The 21,338-nt window shown below is 48.8% G+C and overlaps 1 protein-coding gene across 1 annotated transcript; it reads left to right on the top strand.

Moving 5' to 3' along the window:
• The first annotated feature begins 12,982 nt into the window (after positions 1-12,982).
• Positions 12,983-18,236, top strand: LOC135534453 (large neutral amino acids transporter small subunit 4-like). The gene is made up of 6 exons (XM_064961443.1): positions 12,983-13,041; positions 14,828-14,974; positions 15,084-15,091; positions 15,653-15,729; positions 17,170-17,279; positions 17,951-18,236. Exons 1-6 carry the CDS (start codon positions 12,983-12,985, stop codon positions 18,234-18,236), a joined length of 687 nt encoding a protein of 228 aa, XP_064817515.1.
• The last annotated feature ends 3,102 nt before the right edge of the window (positions 18,237-21,338 follow it).

The following is a 21,338-nucleotide window of genomic DNA, read 5'->3' as shown; positions in this document are numbered from 1 at the left end:
AAACACCTTTGCTACACATTTTATTTTTTAAAATATTCAAACAAAACTCTTTATGTAGCATTTACACATCAATTTGCTTAAATATATATTTTATTAAATAAGATTCATAATAACAATTAGAGGACGCTGCAAACTGTGGTCATATGAACAACACTCCTAGCAGCAAGCTGATGTGTGTTTCCCTACCGGAGACCTGGGTGCATTACATGATATACATGATCCAAAAACACCAAGACGGTCGTGAAGAGGCCTTTTCCCCTTCAGGTGACTGAAAAGATTTGGCATGGGTCCCCAGATCCTCAAAACGTTCTACAGCTGCACCATCGAGATCATCCTGACCGGTTGCATCACCCCCTGGTATGGCAACTGCTCGGCATCTGACCGTAATGCGCTACAGAGGGTAGTGTGTACGACCCAATAGATTACTAGGGCCAAGATTCCTGCCATCCAGGACCTATGTACCAGGCGGTGTCAGAGGAAGGCCCATAAAATTGTCAGGTACTCCAGTCACCCAAGTCATAGACAGTCCTCTCTGCTACCTCAAGGCAAGTGGTACCGGGGCACCAAGTCTAGGTCCAAAAGGCTCCTGAACAGCTTCTACCCCCAAGCCATCAGACTGCTGAACAGCTTCTACCCCCAAGCCATCAGACTGCTGAACAGCTTCTACCCCCCCAAGCCATCAGACTGCTGAACAGCTTCTATCCCCAAGCCATCAGACTGCTGAACAGCTTCTACCCCCAAGCCATCAGACTGCTGAACAGCTTCTATCCCCAAGCCATCAGACTGCTGAACAGCTTCTACCCCAAGTCATTAGCCTGAACAGCTCCCCAAGCCATCAGACTGCTGAACAGCTTCTACCCCAAGCCATTAGACTGCTGAACAGCTTCTACCCCCAAGCCATCAGACTGCTGAACAGCTTCTACCCCCAAGCCATCAGACTGCTGAACAGCCTACCCCCAAGCCATCAGACTGCTGAACAGCTTCTACCCCCAAGCCATCAGACTGCTGAACAGCTTCTACCCCCAAGCCATCAGACTGCTGAACAACTTCTACCCCAAGCCATCAGACTGCTGAACAGCTTCTACCCCCAAGCCATCAGACTGCTGAACAGCTTCTACCCCCAAGCCATCAGACTGCTGAACAGCTTAGGGCTACTGCTGAACAGCCATCCCCAGCCATCAGACTGCTGAACAGCTTCTACCCCTAAGCCATCAGACTGCTGAACAGCTTCTACCCCCCCAAGCCATCAGACTGCTGAACAGCTTCTACCCCAAGCCATCAGACTGCTGAACAGCTTCTACCCCAAGCCATCAGACTGCTGAACAGCTTCTACCCCCAAGCCATCAGACTGCTGAACAGCTTCTACCCCCAAGCCATCAGACTGCTGAACAGCTTCTACCCCAAGCCATCAGACTGCTGAACAGCTTCTACCCCCAAGCCATCAGACTGCTGAACAGCTTCTACTCCCCAAGCCATTAGACTGCTGAACAGCTTCTACCCCCAAGCCATCAGACTGCTGAACAGCTTCTACCACCAAGCCATCAGACTGCTGAACAGCTTCTACCCCCAAGCCATCAGACTGCTGAACAGCTTCTACCCCCAAGCCATCAGACTGCTGAACAGCTTCACCCCCAAGCCATCAGACTGCTGAACAGCTTCTACCCCCCAAGCCATCAGACTGCTGAACAGCTTCTACCTGCCCCAAGCCATCAGACTGCTGAACAGCTTCTACCCCCAAGCCATCAGACTGCTGAACAGCTTCTACCCCCAAGCCATAAGACTGCTGAACAGCTTCTACCCAGCTTAGGGCGTCAACTGCCATTAAGGTCATCAGACTGCTGAACAGCTTCTACCCCCAAGCCATTAGACTGCTGAACAGCTTCTACCACCAGGCCATAAGACTGCTGAACAGCTTCTACCCCCAAGCCATCAGACTGCTGAACAGCTTCTACCCCCAGCCATTAGACTGCTGAACAGCTTCTACCCCCAAGCCATTAGACTGCTGAACAGCTTCTACCCCAGGCCATCAGACTGCCAACAGCTTCTACCCCCAAGCCATCAGACTGCTGAACAGCTTCTACCCCCAAGCCATCAGACTGCTGAACAGCTTCTACCCCAAGCATCAGACTGCTGAACAGCTTCTACCCCCAAGTCATCAGACTGCTGAACAGCTTCTACCCCAAACCATCAGACTGCTGAACAGCTTCTATCCCCAAGCCATCAGACTGCTGAACAGCTTCTACCCCCAAGCCATCAGACTGCTGAACATCCAATCAAATGGGTTCACCGGACTGTTACATTGACCCCCACCCTCCATTTTGTTTTGTACCTGCTGCTACTTGCTGTTATCTATGCATAGTCACTTTACCCCTACCTACATGTACAAATGACCTCGACTAACCTGTATCCCCGCACATTGACTCAGTACCGGTACCACATTGACTCAGTACCGGTGCCAGTACCGGTACCTCATTGACTCAGTACCGGTACCACATTGACTCAGTACCGGTACCTCATTGACTCAGTACCTGTACACATTGACTCAGTGCAGTACCTCATTGACTCAGTACCCCGGTACCACATTGACCAGTACCGGTACCACATTGAGTACAGGAGAGGCTCAGAACGCACCCTTTGTGGGGCCCCAGTGTTGAGGATCAACGGGAGTGGGAGATGTTGTGCCTACCCTCACCACCTGGGGCGGCCCGTCAGGAAGTCCAGTACCCAGTTGCACAGGGCGGGTTCGAGACCCAGGTCTTTGGAAAGCGATGACGAGCTTGGAGGGTACTATGGTGTTAAATGCCGAGCTGTAGTCGATGAACAACATTCTCACATAGGTATTCCTCTTGTCCAGATGAGTTAGGGGCAGTGTGCAGTGTGGTTGAGATTGCGTCGTCTGTGGACCTATTTGAGCGGTAAGCAAATTGGAGTGGGTCTAGGGTGTCAGGTGAAAGTGGAGGTGATATGGTCCTTGACTAGTCTCTCAAAGTGCTTCATGATGACGGAAGTGAGTGCTACGGGCGGTAGTCATTTAACTCAGTTACCTTAGCTTTCTTGGGAACAGGAACAATGGTGGCCCTCTTGAAGCATGTGGGAACAGCAGACTGGTATAGGGATTGGATTGAATATGTCCGTAAACACACCAGCCCAGCTGGTCTGAGCATGCTCTGAGGCGCGGCTGGGGATGCCGTCTGGGCCTGCAGCCTTGCGAGGGTTAACACGTTTAAATGTTTTCCTCACCTCGGCTGCAGTGAAGGGCTGAGCGCATGTTTCCGTTGCAGGCCATGTCAGTGGCACTGTATTGTCCTCAAAGCGGGCAAAAAGTTATTTTAGTCTGCCTGGGAGCAAGACATCCTGGTCCGTGACTGAGCTGGATTTCTTGACTGTAGACCCTGCATACTCTTGTGTCTGAACCGTTGAATGAGATTCTACTTTGTCTCTATGCTGGCGCTTAGCTTGTTTGATAGCCTTACGGGAGGGAATAGCTGCACTGTTTGTGATAGGTGTTACTTCAGTCACCTTGCCCTGATTAAAAGCAGGGTTCCGCTTTTCAGTTTCACGCTTTAATGCTGCCATCAATCCACGGTTTCTGGTTAGGGAATGTTGTACGTTGCTATGGGAACGACATCTTCAACGCACATTCTAATAAACTCGCACCCGAATCAGCGTGATTCAAATCAATGTTGTTGCTGACGCAATACGAAATGTCCCCAGTCACGTGATGGAAGCAGTCTTGGAGTGTGGAGTCAGCTTGGTCGGACCAGCGTTGGACAGACCTCAGCGTGGAGCTTCTGTTTCAGTTTCTGTCTGTAGGCAGGGATCAGCAAAATGGAGTCGTGGTCAGCTTTTCCGAAGAGGAGGCGGGGCAGGGCCTTATATGCGTCGCGGGAAGTTAGAATAACAGTGATCCAAGGTTTTGCCAGCCCTGGTGGCGCAATCGATATGCTGATACATTTTAGGGAGTCTTGTTTTCAGATTAGCCTTGTTAAAATCCCCAGCTACAATGAATGCAGCCTCAGGATGTATGGATTCCAGTTTGCAAAAAGAGTCAAATAAAGTTTGTTCAGAGCCATCGATGTGTCTGCTTGCGAATATATATACGGCTGTGATTATAATCGAAGAGAATTCTCTTGGTAGATAATGCGGTCTGCATTTGATTGTGGAGGAATTCTAAATCAGGTGAACAGAAGGATTTGAGTTCCTGTATGTTTCTGTGATCACACCATGTCTGCGTTAGCCATAAGGCATACTCCCCGCCCCTCTTCTTACCAGAAAGGTGTTTGTTTCTGTATTTGCGATGCGTGGAGAAACAATCAAATGTATATTGAACTTTTTAGCAACAATGCAAAATGTTATGTTTGGCATAAAAGCAACACAGCTCATCACCCTGAACACCATCCCCACTGTCAAACATGAGTGGTGGCAGCATCATGGTTTGGGCCTGCTTTTCTTCAGCAGGGACAGGGAGGTTGGTTAAAATTGATGGGAAGATGGATGGAGCCAAATACAGGACCATTCTGGAAGAAAAACCTGATGGAGTCTGCAAAAGACCTGAGACTGGGACGGAGATTGTCTTCCAACAAGACAATGATCCAAAACATAAAGCAAAATCTACAATGGAATGGTTCAAAATAAACATATCAGGTGTTAGAATGGCCAAGTCAAAGTCCAGACCTAAATCCAATCGAGAATCTGTGGAAAGAACTGAAAACTGCTGTTCACAAATGCTCTCCATCCAACCTCACTGAGCTCGAGCTGTTTGCAAGGAAGATAGGAAAAAATGTCCAGTCTCTCGGATGTGCAAAACTGATAGAGACATACCCCAAGCCACTTACAGCTAAAATCGCAGCAAAAGGTGGCGCTACAAAGTAATAACTTAAGGGGCTGAATAATTTTGCACGCCCAATTTTTCAGTTTTGATTTGTTAAAAAGTTTGAAATATCCAATAAATGTCGCTCCACTTCATGATTGTGTCCCACTTGTTGTTGATTCTTCACAAAAAATACAGTTTTATATCTTTATGTTTGAAGCCTGAAATGCAAAAGGCTAAAAGCAAAGTTCAAGGGGCGAATACTTTCGCAAGGCACTGTGTATTCAGTAATTCTTCTCGACTGTATGTAATGAAACGTAAGATGACCTGGGGTACTAATGTAAGAGATAACACGTAAAAAAAAAAACTGCATAGTTGTATTCAGCATTTCACGGTCTACACCTGTTGTATTCAGCATTTCACGGTCTACACCTGTTGTATTCCAGCATTTCACGGTCTACACCTGTTGTATTCTGCATTTCACAGTTGTATTCTCTACACCTGTTGTATTCTGCATTTCACGGTCTACACCTATTGTATTCTGCATTTCACGGTCTACACCTGTTGTATTCCCAGCATTTCACGGTCTACACCTATTGTATTCAGCATTTCACGGTCTACACCTATTGTATCTCAGCATTTCACGGTCTACACCTATTGTATTCAGCATTTCACGGTCTACACCTGTTGTATTCAGCATTTCACGGTCTACACCTGTTGCATTCAGCATTTCACGGTCTACACCTGTTGTATTCTGCATTTCACGGTCTACACCTGTTGTATTCAGCATTTCACGGTCTACACCTGTTGTATTCAGCATTTCACGGTCTACACCTGTTGTATTCAGCATTTCACGGTCTACACCTGTTGTATTCAGTGCATTTCACGGTCTACACCTGTTGTATTCTGCATTTCACGGTCTACACCTGTTGTATTCTGCATTTCACGGTCTACACCTGTTGTATTCTGCATTTCACGGTCTACACCTGTTGTATTCTGCATTTCACGGTCTACACCTGTTGTATTCTGCATTTCCACGGTCTACACCTGTTGTATTCTGCATTTCACAGTCTACACCTGTTGTATTCTGCATTTCACGGTCTACACCTGTTGTATTCAGCATTTCACGGTCTACACCTATTGTATTCAGCATTTCACGGTCTACACCTGTTGTATTCAGCATTTCACGGTCTACACCTGTTGTATTCAGCATTTCACAGTCTACACCTGTTGTATTCTGCATTTCACGGTCTACACCTGTTGTATTCAGCATTTCACGGTCTACACCTGTTGTATTCAGCATTTCACAGTCTACACCTATTGTATTCAGCATTTCACGGTCTACACCTGTTGTATTCAGCATTTCACAGTCTACACCTGTTGTATTCAGCATTTCACGGTCTACACCTGTTGTATTCAGCATTTCACGGTCTACACCTGTTGTATTCAGCATTTCACGGTCTACACCTGTTGTATTCAGCATTTCACGGTCTACACCTGTTGTATTCCAGCATTTCACGGTCTACACCTGTTGTATTCAGCATTTCACGGTCTACACCTGTTGTATTCAGCATTTCACGGTCTACACCTGTTGTATTCAGCATTTCACGGTCTACACCTGTTGTATTCAGCATTTCACGGTCTACACCTGTTGTATTCAGCATTTCACGTCTACACCTGTTGTATTCAGCATTTCACGGTCTACACCTGTTGTATTCAGCATTTCACGGTCTACACCTGTTGTATTCAGCATTTCACGGTCTACACCTGTTGTATTCAGCATTTCACGGTCTACACCTGTTGTATTCAGCATTTCACGGTCTACACCTGTTGTATTCAGCATTTCACAGTCTACACCTGTTGTATTCAGCATTTCACGGTCTACACCTGTTGTATTCAGCATTTCACGGTCTACACCTGTTGTATTCAGCATTTCACGGTCTACACCTGTTGTATTCAGCATTTCACGGTCTACACCTGTTGTATTCTGCATTTCACGGTCTACACCTGTTGTATTCTGCATTTCACGGTCTACACCTGTTGTATTCTGCATTTCACGGTCTACACCTGTTGTATTTGGCAAATAAAATTTGACGGTTTGACCAAAAGTATGTATTTGGCATTTCATCTCATTCAAAATCAATTGGATTAATATGGAGTTGGTCCCCCCTTTGCTGCTGTATTCAGACACTCTTCTGGGAGGCTATACTAGATGTTGGAACATTGCTGCTATAACAGCCTCCACTCTTCTGGGAAGGCTTTCCACTAGATGTTACACCTGCTGTAACAGCCTCCACTCTTCTGGGAAGGTTTATACTAGATGTTGGAACATTGCTGCTATAACAGCCTCCACTCTTCTGGGAGGCTTTCCACTAGATGTTGGAACATTGCTGCTATAACAGCCTCCACTCTTCTGGGAAGGTTTTCCACTAGATGTTGAACATTGCTGCTATAACAGCCTCCACTCTTCTGGGAAGGCTTTCCACTAGATGTTGGAACATTGCTGCTATAACAGCCTCCACTCTTCTGGGAAGGCTTTCCACTAGATGTTGGAACATTGCTGCTATAACAGCCTCCACTCTTCTGGAAGGCTTTCCACTAGATGTTGGAACATTGCTGCTATACCAGCCTCCACTCTTCTGGGAAGGCTTTCCAGGAAAGGGCCTTCCCAAACTGTTGCCACAAAGTAGTAAGCACAGAATCATCTAGAATGTCATTGTATGCTGTAGTATTGCAAAACAGCCCAGACCATTTTTCCTCCTCCACCAAACTTTACAGTTGGCACTATGCATTGGGGCTGGTAGCGTTCTCCTGGCATCCACCAAACCCAGACTCGTCCATCGGACTGTCAAATGGTGAGTTGTGATTCATCACTCCAGAGAAAGCTCATTTACTGCTTCAGAGTCCAATGTCGGCGAGCTTCACACCTGTCCTGCCAACGCTTGGCACTGCGCATGGTGATCTTAGGCTTGTGTGTGGCTGCTCTGCCATGGAAACCCATTTCACGAAGACTCCCAATGAACAGTTCTTGTGCTGACGTTGCTTCCAGAGGCAGTTTGGAACCCGGTAGTGAGTGTTGCAACTGAGGACAGACAATTTTTACTCACTACGCACTTCAGCACTCGGCTGTCCCGTTCTGTGAGCTTTTGTGGCCTACCACTTCATGGCTGAGCCGTTGTTGCTCCTAGACATTTCCACTTCACAATAACAGCACTTACACTTGACAGGGGGCAGCTCTAGCAGGGCAGAAATCTGACTAACTGACTTGTTGGAAAGGTGGCATCCTGTGATGGTGCCATGTTGAAAGTCACTAAATTATATACACCTGTCAGCAACGGGTGTGGCCCGAATCCACTAAGTTGAAGGGTGTCCATATACTTTTGGCCATGTCTGTCCTAATGAAACAATAACACTAAAGGTAGACTCTCTAATAATGTTTATTAATTATTAATTAATTCAGGACTTACATTATTATTACATTACATTATTTTAATACTTTCGTAAGGCACTGTAAATGAACACTTGGTGGTGTAAGAACCAGTGTTGCTAAGCAGAGGTGAGTGTGTTTTGTGTCATTTGTACTCTGGGTAGAGTAAACCACTGACTCAAAACCACACCCATCATTATCATATTTCCCAGCATGCTCTATGGCAGGTTCCTTTTTTTGTGGAAATCTTTTATTTCAATATCTGTCTTTTTTTGCATGTATATTGATTGGGTGATTTTTCAAAGATAATTAGCATCCATTTTTGTCTATACTAATCTAAACTGTGGGTCGTTGGATTTACTGAGGTGGTTGTTCCAGTTTAAATGGTTCCAATAGCCAACAAGGGAAAACATCTGATGTGCCCTCGAGCAAAGGCACTTAATCCTAATGTGCTCCGTGCTCCCCTCAGTTGGTAGAGCATGGCTCTTACAACTCTAAGATAGTGGGTTTGATTCCCAATACCAGCCTTGTGTAAAATACATGTTTGACTGTAAGTGTCTTTGGATGGAAACATGAAACAATACAGAATAAGACTGGTTAAGGACACCAATTTGTCATTTGGTTGAACAATCCATTTTATTGGACCAGAACAACCTAACCTTAAAACATTACAAAATAATGCATATACAGTAATGTATCGAGTTTAAATTATTTGATTGGTTTAAAACACAGTTTGCATTCAAATTCAAGGCCAAATGCTTTACATCCAGTAAGGAATTTGCACAATCCTTGGACTGTGCCTGCTCTGAGCTAACCCAGTCCAGTCCTTGGACTGTCCCTGCTCTGAGCTAACCCAGTCCAGTCCTTGGACTGTCCCTGCTCTGAGCTAACCCAGTCCAGTCCTTAGACTGTCCCTGCTCTGAGCTAACCCAGTCCAGTCCTTGGACTGTCCCTGCTCTGAGCTAACCCAGTCCAGTCCTTGGACTGTCCCTGCTCTGAGCTAACCCAGTCCAGTCCGTGGACTGTCCCTGCTCTGAGCTAACCCAGTCCAGTCCTTGACTGTCCCTGCTCTGAGCTAACCCAGTCCAGTCCTTGGACTGTCCCTGCTCTGAGCTAACCCAGTCCAGTCCTTGGACTGTCCCTGCTCTGAGCTAACCCAGTCCAGTCCTTGGACTGTCCCTGCTCTGAGCTAACCCAGTCCAGTCCTTGGACTGTCCCTGCTCTGAGCTAACCCAGTCCAGTCCTTGGACTGTCCCTGCTCTGAGCTAACCCAGTCCAGTCCTTGGACTGTCCCTGCTCTGAGCTAACCCAGTCCAGTCCTTGGACTGTCCCTGCTCTGAGCTAACCCAGTCCAGTCCTTAGACTGTCCCTGCTCTGAGCTAACCCAGTCCAGTCCTTAGACTGTCCCTGCTCTGAGCTAACCCAGTCCAGTCCTTAGACTGTCCCTGCTCTGAGCTAACCCAGTCCAGTCCTTGGACTGTCCCTGCTCCTGAGCTAACCCAGTCCAGTCCTTGGACTGTCCCTGCTCTGAGCTAACCCAGTCCAGTCCTTGGACTGTCCCTGCTCTGAGCTAACCCAGTCCAGTCATTGGACTGTCCCTGCTCTGAGCTAACCCAGTCCAGTCCTTAGACTGTCCCTGCTCTGAGCTAACCCAGTCCAGTCCTTAGACTGTCCCTGCTCTGAGCTAACTCCAGTCCAGTCCTTGGACTGTCCCTGCTCTGAGCTAACCCAGTCCAGTCCTTGGACTGTCCCTGCTCTGAGCTAACCCAGTCCAGTCCTTAGACTGTCCCTGCTCCGAGCTAACCCAGTCCAGTCCTTGGACTGTCCCTGCTCCGAGCTAACCCAGTCCAGTCCTTAGACTGTCCCTGCTCTGAGCTAACAGTCCAGTCCTTAGACTGTCCCTGCTCTGAGCTAACCCAGTCCAGTCCTTAGACTGTCCCTGCTCTGAGCTAACCCAGTCCAGTCTTTGGACTGTCCCTGCTCTGAGCTAACCCAGTCCAGTCCTTGGACTGTCCCTGCTCTGAGCTAACCCAGTCCAGTCCTTGGACTGTCCCTGCTCTGGAGCTAACCCAGTCCAGTCCTTAGACTGTCCCTGCTCTGAGCTAACCCAGTCCAGTCCTTAGACTGTCCCTGCTCTGAGCTAACCCAGTCCAGTCCTTGGACTGTCCCTGCTCTGAGCTAACCCAGTCCAGTCCTTGGACTGTCCCTGCTCCGAGCTAACCCAGTCCAGTCCTTGGACTGTCCCTGCTCTGAGCTAACCCAGTCCAGTCCTTGGACTGTCCCTGCTCTGAGCTAACCCAGTCCAGTCATTGGACTGTCCCTGCTCTGAGCTAACCCAGTCCAGTCCTTAGACTGTCCCTGCTCTGAGCTAACCCAGTCCAGTCCTTGGACTGTCCCTGCTCTGAGCTAACCCAGTCCAGTCCTTAGACTGTCCCTGCTCTGAGCTAACCCAGTCCAGTCCTTAGACTGTCCCTGCTCTGAGCTAACCCAGTCCAGTCCTTGGACTGTCCCTGCTCTGAGCTAACCCAGTCCAGTCCTTGACTGTCCCTGCTCTGAGCTAACCCAGTCCAGTCCTAACCCAGTGGACTGTCCCTGCTCTGAGCTAACCCAGTCCAGTCCTTGGACTGTCCCTGCTCTGAGCTAACCCAGTCCAGTCCTTAGACTGTCCCTGCTCTGAGCTAACCCAGTCCAGTCCTTGGACTGTCCCTGCTCTGAGCTAACCCAGTCCAGTCCTTAGACTGTCCCTGCTCTGAGCTAACCCAATCCAGTCCTTGGACTGTATTAAACCTGCTCCTTATTAACCCAGTCCAGTCCTTACACTGTCCCTGCTCTGAGCTAACCCAGTCCAGTCCTTGGACTGTCCCCTGCTCCCTCCCTCCCCAGTCCAGTCCTTAGACTGTCCCTGCTCTGAGCTTCCCCTCCTCCAGTCCTTGGACTGTCCCCCTCATTTCCTCCTCTGGAGCTAACCCAGTCCCAGTCCTTAGACTGTCCCTGCTCCTCCAGCTAACCCAGTCCAGTCTTCCCTGTCCCTGCTCTGAGCTAACCCAGTCCAGTCCTTGGACTGTCCCTGCTCTGAGCCCTCAACCCAGTCCAGTCCTTAGACTGTCCCTGCTCCCATCTAACCTCCTCCAGTCCTTGGACTGTCCCTGCTCCCTCTAACCCAGTCCAGTCCTTAGACTGTCCCTGCTCCCTCCTAACCCAGTCCAGTCCTTGGACTGTCCCTGCTCTGAGCTAACCCAGTCCATCCTTAGACTGTCCCTGCTCCTCCCTAACCCAGTCCAGTCTTTGGACTGTCCCTGCAGCTCTGTGCTAACCTCCTGTGAGTCAGTCCTGGACTGTCCTGTGAAGATGGAGCTCTGGAGCCAGCAAGTAAGACACTAGTCCAGTCCTTGGACTGTCCCTGCTCTGAGCTAACCCAGTCAGTCCTTAACTCCTGGCCCTGCTCTGAGCTAACCCAGTCAGTCCTTAGACTGTCCCTGCTCTGGTTAGGTTAGTTCCCAGTCCAGTCCTTGGACTGTCCCTGCTCTGAGCTAACCCAGTCCAGTCCTTGGACTGTCCCTAGTGCTCTAGCTAACCCAGTCCAGTCCTAGGACTGTCCTGCTCTGAGCTAACCCAGTCCAGTCCTTGGACTGTCCCTGCTCTGAGCTAACCCAGTCCAGTCCTTGGACTGTCCCTAGCTCTGAGCTAACCCAGTCCAGTCCTTGACTAGTCCCTGCTCTAGAGGCTAACCCAGTCCAGTCCTTGGACTGTCCTGCTCTGAGCTAACCCAGTCCAGTCCATAGACTGTCCCTGCTCTGAGCTATGGGTTAGTCCTAGGGGTCAGTTCCTATGGGTTAGTTCCTTAGGTTAGTCCTTAGAGGCTGTTTAGTTCCAAGTGGCTAGGGTTAGTTCCTATGGGTTAGTTCCAGAGTCCAGTCCGAGGCTAGGGCTGTCCCTGCTCTGGTTAGTTCCTAACCCTAGTCCAGTCCTTAGACTGTGGCTAGGGGTTAGTTCCTAGTGGCTAGGGGTCCTAGTGGCTTAGGGGTGTCCCTGTTCTGAGCTAACCCAGTCCAGTCCTTAGACTGTCCCTGTTCCTGAGCTAACCCTAATCTAGCTAACTGAATATTAAACAATGGCTGTGCTATTATTAACATGGACTAGTTATTTATTACACTGTTTAAGTAAAATGTCTCTCTGCTTGATTCTTCTGTACTCCCTGGAGCCACAACTTCCCTCCTCCCTCCCTCCTATCTGGAGATGAATGTCCCTCCCTCCTCCTCCACCCCTTCCTCCTCCCTCCTCCTCCACCCCTTCCTCCTCCTCCTTCCCCCACCTAGCTATCTGAAGATGAATTACTCCCTCCTCCACCCCTATCTGGAGATCCTCCCACCTCCTCCACCCTGGTCCATCCTATCTGGAGATGAATGTACCTCCTACTGGTCCACCCCTATCCCTCCTCCCTCCCTCCTCCACCCCTTCCACCTCCTCCCTGGAGATGAATGTACTCCCTATGACTCCCACCTCCCTCCCTCCTCCACACCTCCCATCTCTCCTCCTCCATCCTATGACTCCCCTATCTCCCCTGCTCCTATCCTTCCACCTCCCTATCTGAAGATGAATGTACTCCTCCACCCCTTCCCTCCTCCCTCCCTCCTCCCATCCCCTCCTCCCTATACAGTCAGTCTGTATGACTGGTCCTCTATCTTCTGTAGATGCATGCTGCAGCTACTGTGTCTGATGATGAATGTCCAGTAATTGGTCAAATTATGGACTGGAAGTTGAAGGACTGTGAAGATGGAGAGGAGGAGAAGGAACCAGCCAGCAAGTAAGACACTAGTCCATAGCCCCGAGCCCCGACCTCCCTACGGCTAGCCCCTAGCAAATAAACCCTAACTCCTGGCCCCTCTACTCAAGCCTCTACACCACCTAGCCAAGTCAAGTCACTGACAAGTGGCCCTTACCTTCTAGATGGTTACTATGACTGGTTAGTTCCTAGGGATAGTTCCTATGGGTTAGTTCTGAGGGGTTACTATGTTCCACCTAGCTATCGGAGTTTAATATACTAGGGGCTAGGGGTTGAATGTACATAGACTGGTCCACCTATCTATCTGGTTGAATTACTGACTATGGGTTAGTTCCTGAAGATGAATGTACTAGTGGTTGGTTCCTGAAGATGAATGTACTGACAATGGCTGGTCCTCCTAGAGGATAGTTCCTAGGGGCTAGGGGTCCACCTAGTTCTGGAGTGGTTACTTCTATGGGTTAGCTTCTGGAGATGAATGCTGACTTGACTGGTCCACCTAGTGGCTGGGGTTAGTTCCTATGGGTTAGTTCTAGTGGCTAGGGGTTACTGTTCCTATGGGTTGAATTCCTAGAGGCAAGGGGTTAGTTCTAGATGAATGTACAATGGGTTAGTTCCTAGAGTCAAAGGGACTATGACTTCCTAGAGGCTATCTGGGGTTAGTTCCTAGAGGCTGGGGGTTAGTTCCCTAGATGGCTGGGGGTTAGTTCCTAGAGGCTGGGGGAATAGGTTCTGACTTCCTCTAGGGGTTATTCCTAGGGGCTTATGGGTTAGTTCCTAGGGGTTATGTCCCCTCTCATCCCCTCCACCTCCACTTAAGGGTTGATTTGCACAGACTTTGCTGATAACTACTTTGTTTAAGTCAAATGTTATGACTATGACTGGTCCACCAAGCTATCTGGAGATGAATGTACTGACTATGACTGGTCCACCTAGCTATCTGCAGATGAATGTACTGACTATGACTGGTCCCCTCCATCCCCTCCACCTATCTGGAGACCCTGTACTGACTATGACTGGTCCACCCTAGCTATCTGAAGATGAATGTACTGACTATGACTGGTCCACCTAGCTATCTGCAGATGAATGTACTGACTATATGTCCACCTAGCTATCTGCAGATGAATGTACTGACTATGACTGGTCCACCTTATGCTATCTGGAGATGAATGTACTGACTATGACTGGTCCACCTAGCTATCTGGAGATGAATGTACTGACTGACTGGTCCACCTAGCTATCTGCAGATGAATGTACTGACTATGACTGGTCCACTCTTATGTCTATCTGGAGATGAATGTACTGACTATGACTGGTCCACTCTTATGTCCCCTCTCATCTGGAGATGAATGTACCCTCTATCCCTGGTCCACTCTTATGTCCCCTATCTGGAGATGAATGTCCCCTGACTATCACTGGTCCACTCTTATGTCCCCCTCTCATCCCCTGGACCTCCACTTATGAATCTATCTCCATGGAATGTCCCCTCTTCCCCTCCATAAGATGTCCCCTCTCAAATGTTGGGAATCTTATGTTCTCATCCCCTCCACTCTTATTTCCCCTCTCATCCCCTCCACCTCCACTCTTATGTCCCCTCTCATCCCCTCCACCTCCACTCTTATGTCCCCTCTCATCGCCTCCACCTCCACTCTTATGTCCCCTCTCATCCCCTCCACCTCCACTCTTATGCCCCCTCTCATCCCCTCCACCTCCACTCTTATGTCCCCTCTCATCCCCTCCACTCTTATGTCCCCTCTCATCCCCTCCACTCTTATGTCCCCCCTCCATCCCCTCCACTCTCCACTCGTAGAGACAGACAGATCCAGAAGGTGACCAATGCCATGCGAGCATTCATCCTCCACCTCCACTCTTATGTCCCCTCATCCCCTCCACCTCCACTCTTATGCCCCCTCTCATCCCCTCCACCTCCACTCTTGCCCCCTCCATCCCTCTCCAGGTGAGTGCTCCCCTCCAACTGTCCACCTCCCACTCTTATGTCCCCTCCTCCCCTCCACCTCCACTCTTATGTCCCCTCTCATCCCCTCCAGCACTCTTATGTTTTCCAGGACCTTATGTCAGTGACATCCCCCACCTCCACTCTTATGTCCCCTGAGATCCCCCCCAGCTTATGTCCCCTGTCTCCCCCCATAGGCTTTACCCCTAGAATCCCCTCCACCTCCCACTCTTATGTCCCCTGTTCCCTCCACTGGAGTCCCCAGTATCAGCTTCAGACACTCTTATCCCAGGGCATCCCCTCCAGCCCTGTTCCTGGATCCCCCTCCACTCCTCCACCCTTCTTATGTCCCCTTAACTCCAACTCCTGTTCCTGTCCCCTCATCCCCTCCTGTTATGTTTCATCTCCAACCCACTGTTCCCTGGAGATCTACTCTCCTGTTATGTCCCCTTCATCCCCTCCACCTCCACTCTTATGTCCTGGATCCCCTCCACCTCCACTCTTATGTCCCCTTTCATCCCCTCCACCCCACTCTTATGTCCTGGATCCCCTCCACTCCTCTTAGGTTTTCATTCCAACCCTGTTCCCCCCAGGGATCGGGCGTAGAAACAGATCCAGAAGGTCCTGTAGGTTTTCATCCTCCAACGTCCCTTTGTTCCTGGTGCCCACCCTCCTCTGCAGGTTTTCCGTCCAACTGTTCCTGGAAGACACCCCGCCTCCACCACCTTTTGGCCAATGAGCAGCAGTTTTCCAGGACTGTCAGTGACAGCTGATATGGGAATGGAGATGCTACTCTCCCCCTATAGGCTTTTAACTCCAAGCCCTGTTCCTGGAGTGGGCAGTATCCTCCTGAGGTTTACATCCCAGGGCTCTCCAACCCTGTTCCTGGAGAGAAACCCTCATGTAGGTTTTAACTCCAACCCTGTTCCTGGAGAGAAACCCTCCTGTAGGTTTTAACTCCAACCCTGTTCCTGGAGATCTACTCTCCTGTAGGTTTTAACTCCAACCCTGTTCCTGGAGAGAAACCCTCCTGTAGGTTTTAACTCCAACCCTGTTCCTGGAGATCTACTCTCCTGTAGGTTTTCATTCCAACCCTGTTCCTGGAGATCTACCCTCCTGTAGGTTTTCATTCCAACCCTGTTCCTGGAGAGAGACCCTCCTGTAGGTTTTCACTCCAACCCTGTTCCTGGAGAGACATCCTCCTGTAGGTTTTCATTCCAACCCTAGCATACCTGATTATAATAACTAACTGGTTGATAAGCTGAAGGTTAGTTACATCTAGGGATGGAGTGAAAACCTACAGGAGGCACATGAGGTTGATGACTCCCTAATTGGGGAGGACGGGCTTAGCGGCATTGGCTGGAGCAAAATAAGTGGATGGGTGTCAAATACATGATGGTTTCCATGGTTTCCATGTGTTTAATACCATTCCATTCGCTCCTTTCCAGCCATTATTATGAGCCGTCCTCCCCTCAGCAGCCTCCACTGACAGGAGGGTAGCTCTCCAGGAACAGGGTGGGAGAGCCCTGTCCTATACCCTAGTCCCTATACCCTAGCCTCTACACCCTAGCCTCTACACCCTAGCCCCTACACCCGAGCCCTACACCCGAGCCCCTACACCCGAGCCCCTACACCCGAGCCCCTACACCCGAGCCCCTACACCCGAGCCCCCTACACCCAGCCCCTACACCCTATACCCTAGCCCCTACACCTAGCCCCTACACCCTAGCCCCTACACCCTATCCCCTACAGCCTATCCCCTACAGCCTATCCCCTACAGCCTAGCCCCTACAGCCTAGCCCCTATACCGTAGCTGTTACACCCTAGCCCCTACACCATAGCCCTACACCCTAGCCCCTACACCCTAGCCCCTATACCCTAGCCCCTACACCATAGCTGCTATACCCTAGCCCCTACACCATAGCCGCTACACCCTAGCCCCTACACCGTAGCCGTTACACCCTAGCCCCTACACCCTATACCCTAGCCCCTACACCCTATACCGTAGCCGCTACACCCTATCCCCTAGCCCCTACACCTTAGCCCCTACACCCTAGCCCCTACACCCTAGCCCCTACACCCTAGCCCCCTACTCCCTAGCCCCTACACCCTAGCCCCTACTACCTATCCCGTACACCCTAGCCCCTACACCCTAGCCCCTACTCCCTCGACACCCCTGTATCCATTTTGGGTACCAGACTGACTGTCATCTGATTTATTCCTTCTCTCCTCAGATCTTGTCATTTGTCCTCCACACTGTTGTGAGAGGGTTCATCCACTCTGCTACCGGAGGTCTCTATGCTGCTGTGTGAGTACTTCTATAATCCACTCTGCTACCGGAGGTCTCTATGCTGCTGTGTGAGTACTTCTATAATCCACTCTGCTACCGGAGGTCTCTATGCTGCTGTGTGTGAGTACTTCTATAATCCACTCTGCTATCGGAGGTCTCTATGCTGCTGTGTGAGTACTTCTATAATCCACTCTGCTATCGGGAGGTCTCTATGCTGCTGTGTGAGTACTTCTATAATCCACTCTGCTACCGGAGGTCTCTATGCTGCTGTGTGAGTACTTCTATAATCCACTCTGCTCCCGGAGGTCTCTATGCTGCTGTGTGAGTACTTCTATAATCCACTCTGCTACCGGAGGTCTCTATGCTGCTGTGTGAGTACTTCTATAATCCACTCTGCTATCGGAGGTCTCTATGCTGCTGTGTGAGTACTTCTATAATCCACTCTGCTACCGGAGGTCTCTATGCTGCTGTGTGAGTACTTCTATAATCCACTCTGCTACCGGAGGTCTCTATGCTGCTGTGTGAGTACTTCTATAATCCACTCTGCTATTGGAGGTCTCTATGCTGCTGTGTGAGTACTTCTATAATCCACTCTGCTACCGGAGGTCTCTATGCTGCTGTGTGAGTACTTCTATAATGTCACACAGTGTGTGTGTGTATATTGATGTGTGTTTTCTGTATCTCTCTAGGTACCCGTCGTCTCAGTTTGGCAGTCTGACGGGGATGCAGTCTCTGGTGTCTGCTCTGTTTGCTCTGTTCCAGCAGCCGCTCTTCATGGCCATGATGGGCCCTCTGAAGGGAGACCCACTCTGGGTGAATGTAGGCCTGTTGGGGGTCAGTATGCTGGGCTTCCTGCTGCCTCTGTACCTGGTGTGTTTCAGACGCACACTGCACCGCCAGATACAGGACAGAGACCAGGACTCCAAGATATACCTCAAGATCCACGGGTCTGGCAAACCTGAAGGTCTCCTCTAGAGAGGGAGGAGAGAGGGAGGAGAGAGGGAGGAGAGAGGGGGAGGAGAGGGAGGAGGGAGGAAAGAGGGAGGAGAGAGAGGGGGAGAGGAGGGGAGGAGAGAGGGGGAGGAGGGAGGAGAGGGGGAGGGGGAGGGAGGGGGGGGAGGAGAGAGGGAGGAGAGAGAGGGGGAGGAGAGAGGGGGAGGAGGGGAGGGAGGGGGGAGGAGGGGGGAGGAGGGAGTAGGGGGGGAGGGAGGAGGGGGAGGAGGGGAGGAGAGGGAGGGAGAGGGGAGGAGGAGAGGGAGGGGAGGGGGAGGGAGAGAGGGAGGAGGGGAGGAGGGGGAGGGATGTAGGGGGGGAGGGGAGGAGGGAGGAGAGGGAGGAGAAGAGGGGGGAGGGGGAAGGTAGGGAGGAGGGTGAGAGAGGAGAGGGTGAGGAGATGTAGGGGGAGAGGGGAGGAGAAGAGGGTGAGGAGAGGTAGGGAGAGGGGTGAGGAGGAGTGAGGGAGAGGTAGGGGGAGGGAGAGGTAGGGGAGGGGGAGGAGAGGGAGAGGAGGGAGAGAGGGGGAGAGGGAGGGGAGGGAGGGGGAGGTAGGGGAGGGGGAGGAGAGGGAGTAGGGGGAGGAGAGGTAGGGGAGGAAGGGGGAGGAGAGAGGGAGGCGAGGTAGGGGGAGGCGGAGGTAGTGGGAGGAGAGGGGGAGGAGAGAGGAGGAGAGGTAGGGGGAGGGGGAGGAGAGGCCCTAGATCTGTACCTAGAGGAAACTGATCCAAGGTACCCTAGAGGAAACTGATCCAAGATCTGTACCTAGAGGAAACTGATCCAAGATCTGTACCTTGGGGAAACTGATCCTAGATCTGTACCTAGGAAACTGACCCTAGATCTGTACCTAGAGGAAACTGATCCAAGATCTGTACCTTGGGGAAACTGATCCTAGATCTGTACCTAGAGGAATCTGATCCTAGATCTGTACCTTGGGGAAACTGATCCTAGATCTGTACCTTGGGGAAAGTGCCAAATGGCATCATTTGGTGCCATCTGGTCTAAAGTAGTGCACTACAGTACATAGGGAATAGGATGCCATCTGGTCTAAAGTAGTGCACTACAGTACATAGGGAATAGGATGCCATCTGGTCTAAAGTAGTGCACTACAGTACATAGGGAATAGGATGCCATCTGATTGTTGTACATACAGCCAAGTCTCTTCTGTTCTGTCATCCCACTTTTATACTGCTGTCTGGTCATATTGCAGATATATATTTATGTGTGGGTGTTGTTGTAAACATATAGATATATATTTATGTGTGGGTGTTGTTGTAAACATATAGATATATATTTATGTGTGGGTGTTGTTGTAAACATATAGATATATATTTATGTGTGGGTGTTGTTGTAAACATATAGATATATATTTATCTGTGGGTGTTGTTGTAAACATATAGATATATATTTATCTGTGGGTGTTGTTGTAAACATATAGATATATATTTATCTGTGGGTGTTGTTGTAAACATATAGATATATATTTATGTGTGGGTGTTGTTGTAAACATATAGATATATATTATATGTGGGTGTTGTTGTAAACATATAGATATATATTTATGTGTGGGTATTGTTAATAAACATATAGATATATATTTATGTGTGGGTGTTGTTGTAAACATATAGATATATATATTTATGTGTGGGTGTTATTGTAAACATATAGATATATATTATGTGTGGGTGTTGTTGTAAACATATAGATATATATTATGTGTGGGTGTTGTTGTAAACATATAGATATATATTTATGTGTGGGTGTTGTTGTAAACATATAGATATATATTTATGTGTGGGTGTTGTTGTAAACATATATATATATATATTATGTGTGGGTGTTGTTGTAAACATGTATGTATGTGTGTGTGTGTGTGTGTGTGTGTGTGTGTGTGTGTGTGTATGTATGTATATGCTGTATGTATATATATGTATATATATATATATATGTATGTGTATATGTATATGTATATGTATGTGTATATATATATATATATATATATATATATATATATATATGTGTGTGTGGATGTTGCTGTAAATGATAGTCACGCAGTTGTTGACAGACATAAAGGTGGTGGAACTGATAGTTGTATTGATACATGGTAAATAATTGATGACTAATGATTTATAATTGTTTAGAATGATGGTATCTGTCTGGAGTACAGGGAGAGGAATTTAGCACTTTAAACCCCTGACCTCTGGTCCCTGACCTCTGGTCCCTGACCTCTTAGCCCCTGACCTCTTAGCCCCTGACCTCTTAGCCCCTGACCTCTTAGCCCCTGACCTCTAGTTCCTGACCTCTAGTTCCTGACCTCTAGTACCTGACCTCTAGCCTCTGACCTCTAGCCCCTTGACCTCTAACCCCTTGACCTCTAGTTCTTGATCTCTAGGCCCTGTAAAGCTGTCTACTGAATATCCCCTCAGGTGTTTGTGATGTTATGTTTCTACATCATGTTATGATGATTATATGGTGATTCATCTCTTCAATGTGACCTGATCCTGGTTACGAATTAGACTTTCCTAAGAAAACATAGGAAATACATGAACACTACCGTTCAAAAGTTTGGTGTCACGTAGAAATGTCCTTGTTTTTTTGTCCATTAAAATAACAAAATTTATCAAATGCAGTGTAGACATTGTTAATGTCGTAAATGACTATTGTAGCTGGAAATGGCTGATTTCTTATGGAATATCTATATAGGCCCATTATCAGCAACCATCACTCCTGTGTTCCAGTTCTGCTTGCCAATCCAAGTTTATAATTTTAAAAGGCTAATTGATTATTTGAAAACTCTTTTGCAATTATGTTATCACAGCTGAAAACTGTTGTCATGATTAAAGAAGCAATAAAACTGGCCTTCTTTAGACTAGTTGAGTATCTGGAGCATCAGCATTTGTGGGTTCGATTCCATGATGCTGGCCTTCTAGGCAGAGTTGCAAAGAAAAGCCTTATCTCAGAATGACCAATAAAAATAAAATATTAAGATGTGCAAAAGAACACAGACACTGGACAGAGGAACTCTATTTAATGAACCTGTCAGTTGAGGACTTGTGAGGCGTCTGTTTCTCAAACTAGACACTA

Source organism: Oncorhynchus masou, unplaced genomic scaffold (genome assembly GCF_036934945.1).
Source record: "Oncorhynchus masou masou isolate Uvic2021 unplaced genomic scaffold, UVic_Omas_1.1 unplaced_scaffold_3426, whole genome shotgun sequence".
NCBI lineage: Eukaryota > Metazoa > Chordata > Actinopteri > Salmoniformes > Salmonidae > Oncorhynchus > Oncorhynchus masou.
Note: the sequence above shows the minus strand (reverse complement) of the source record. Positions and strands in the feature narration are given on the sequence as shown.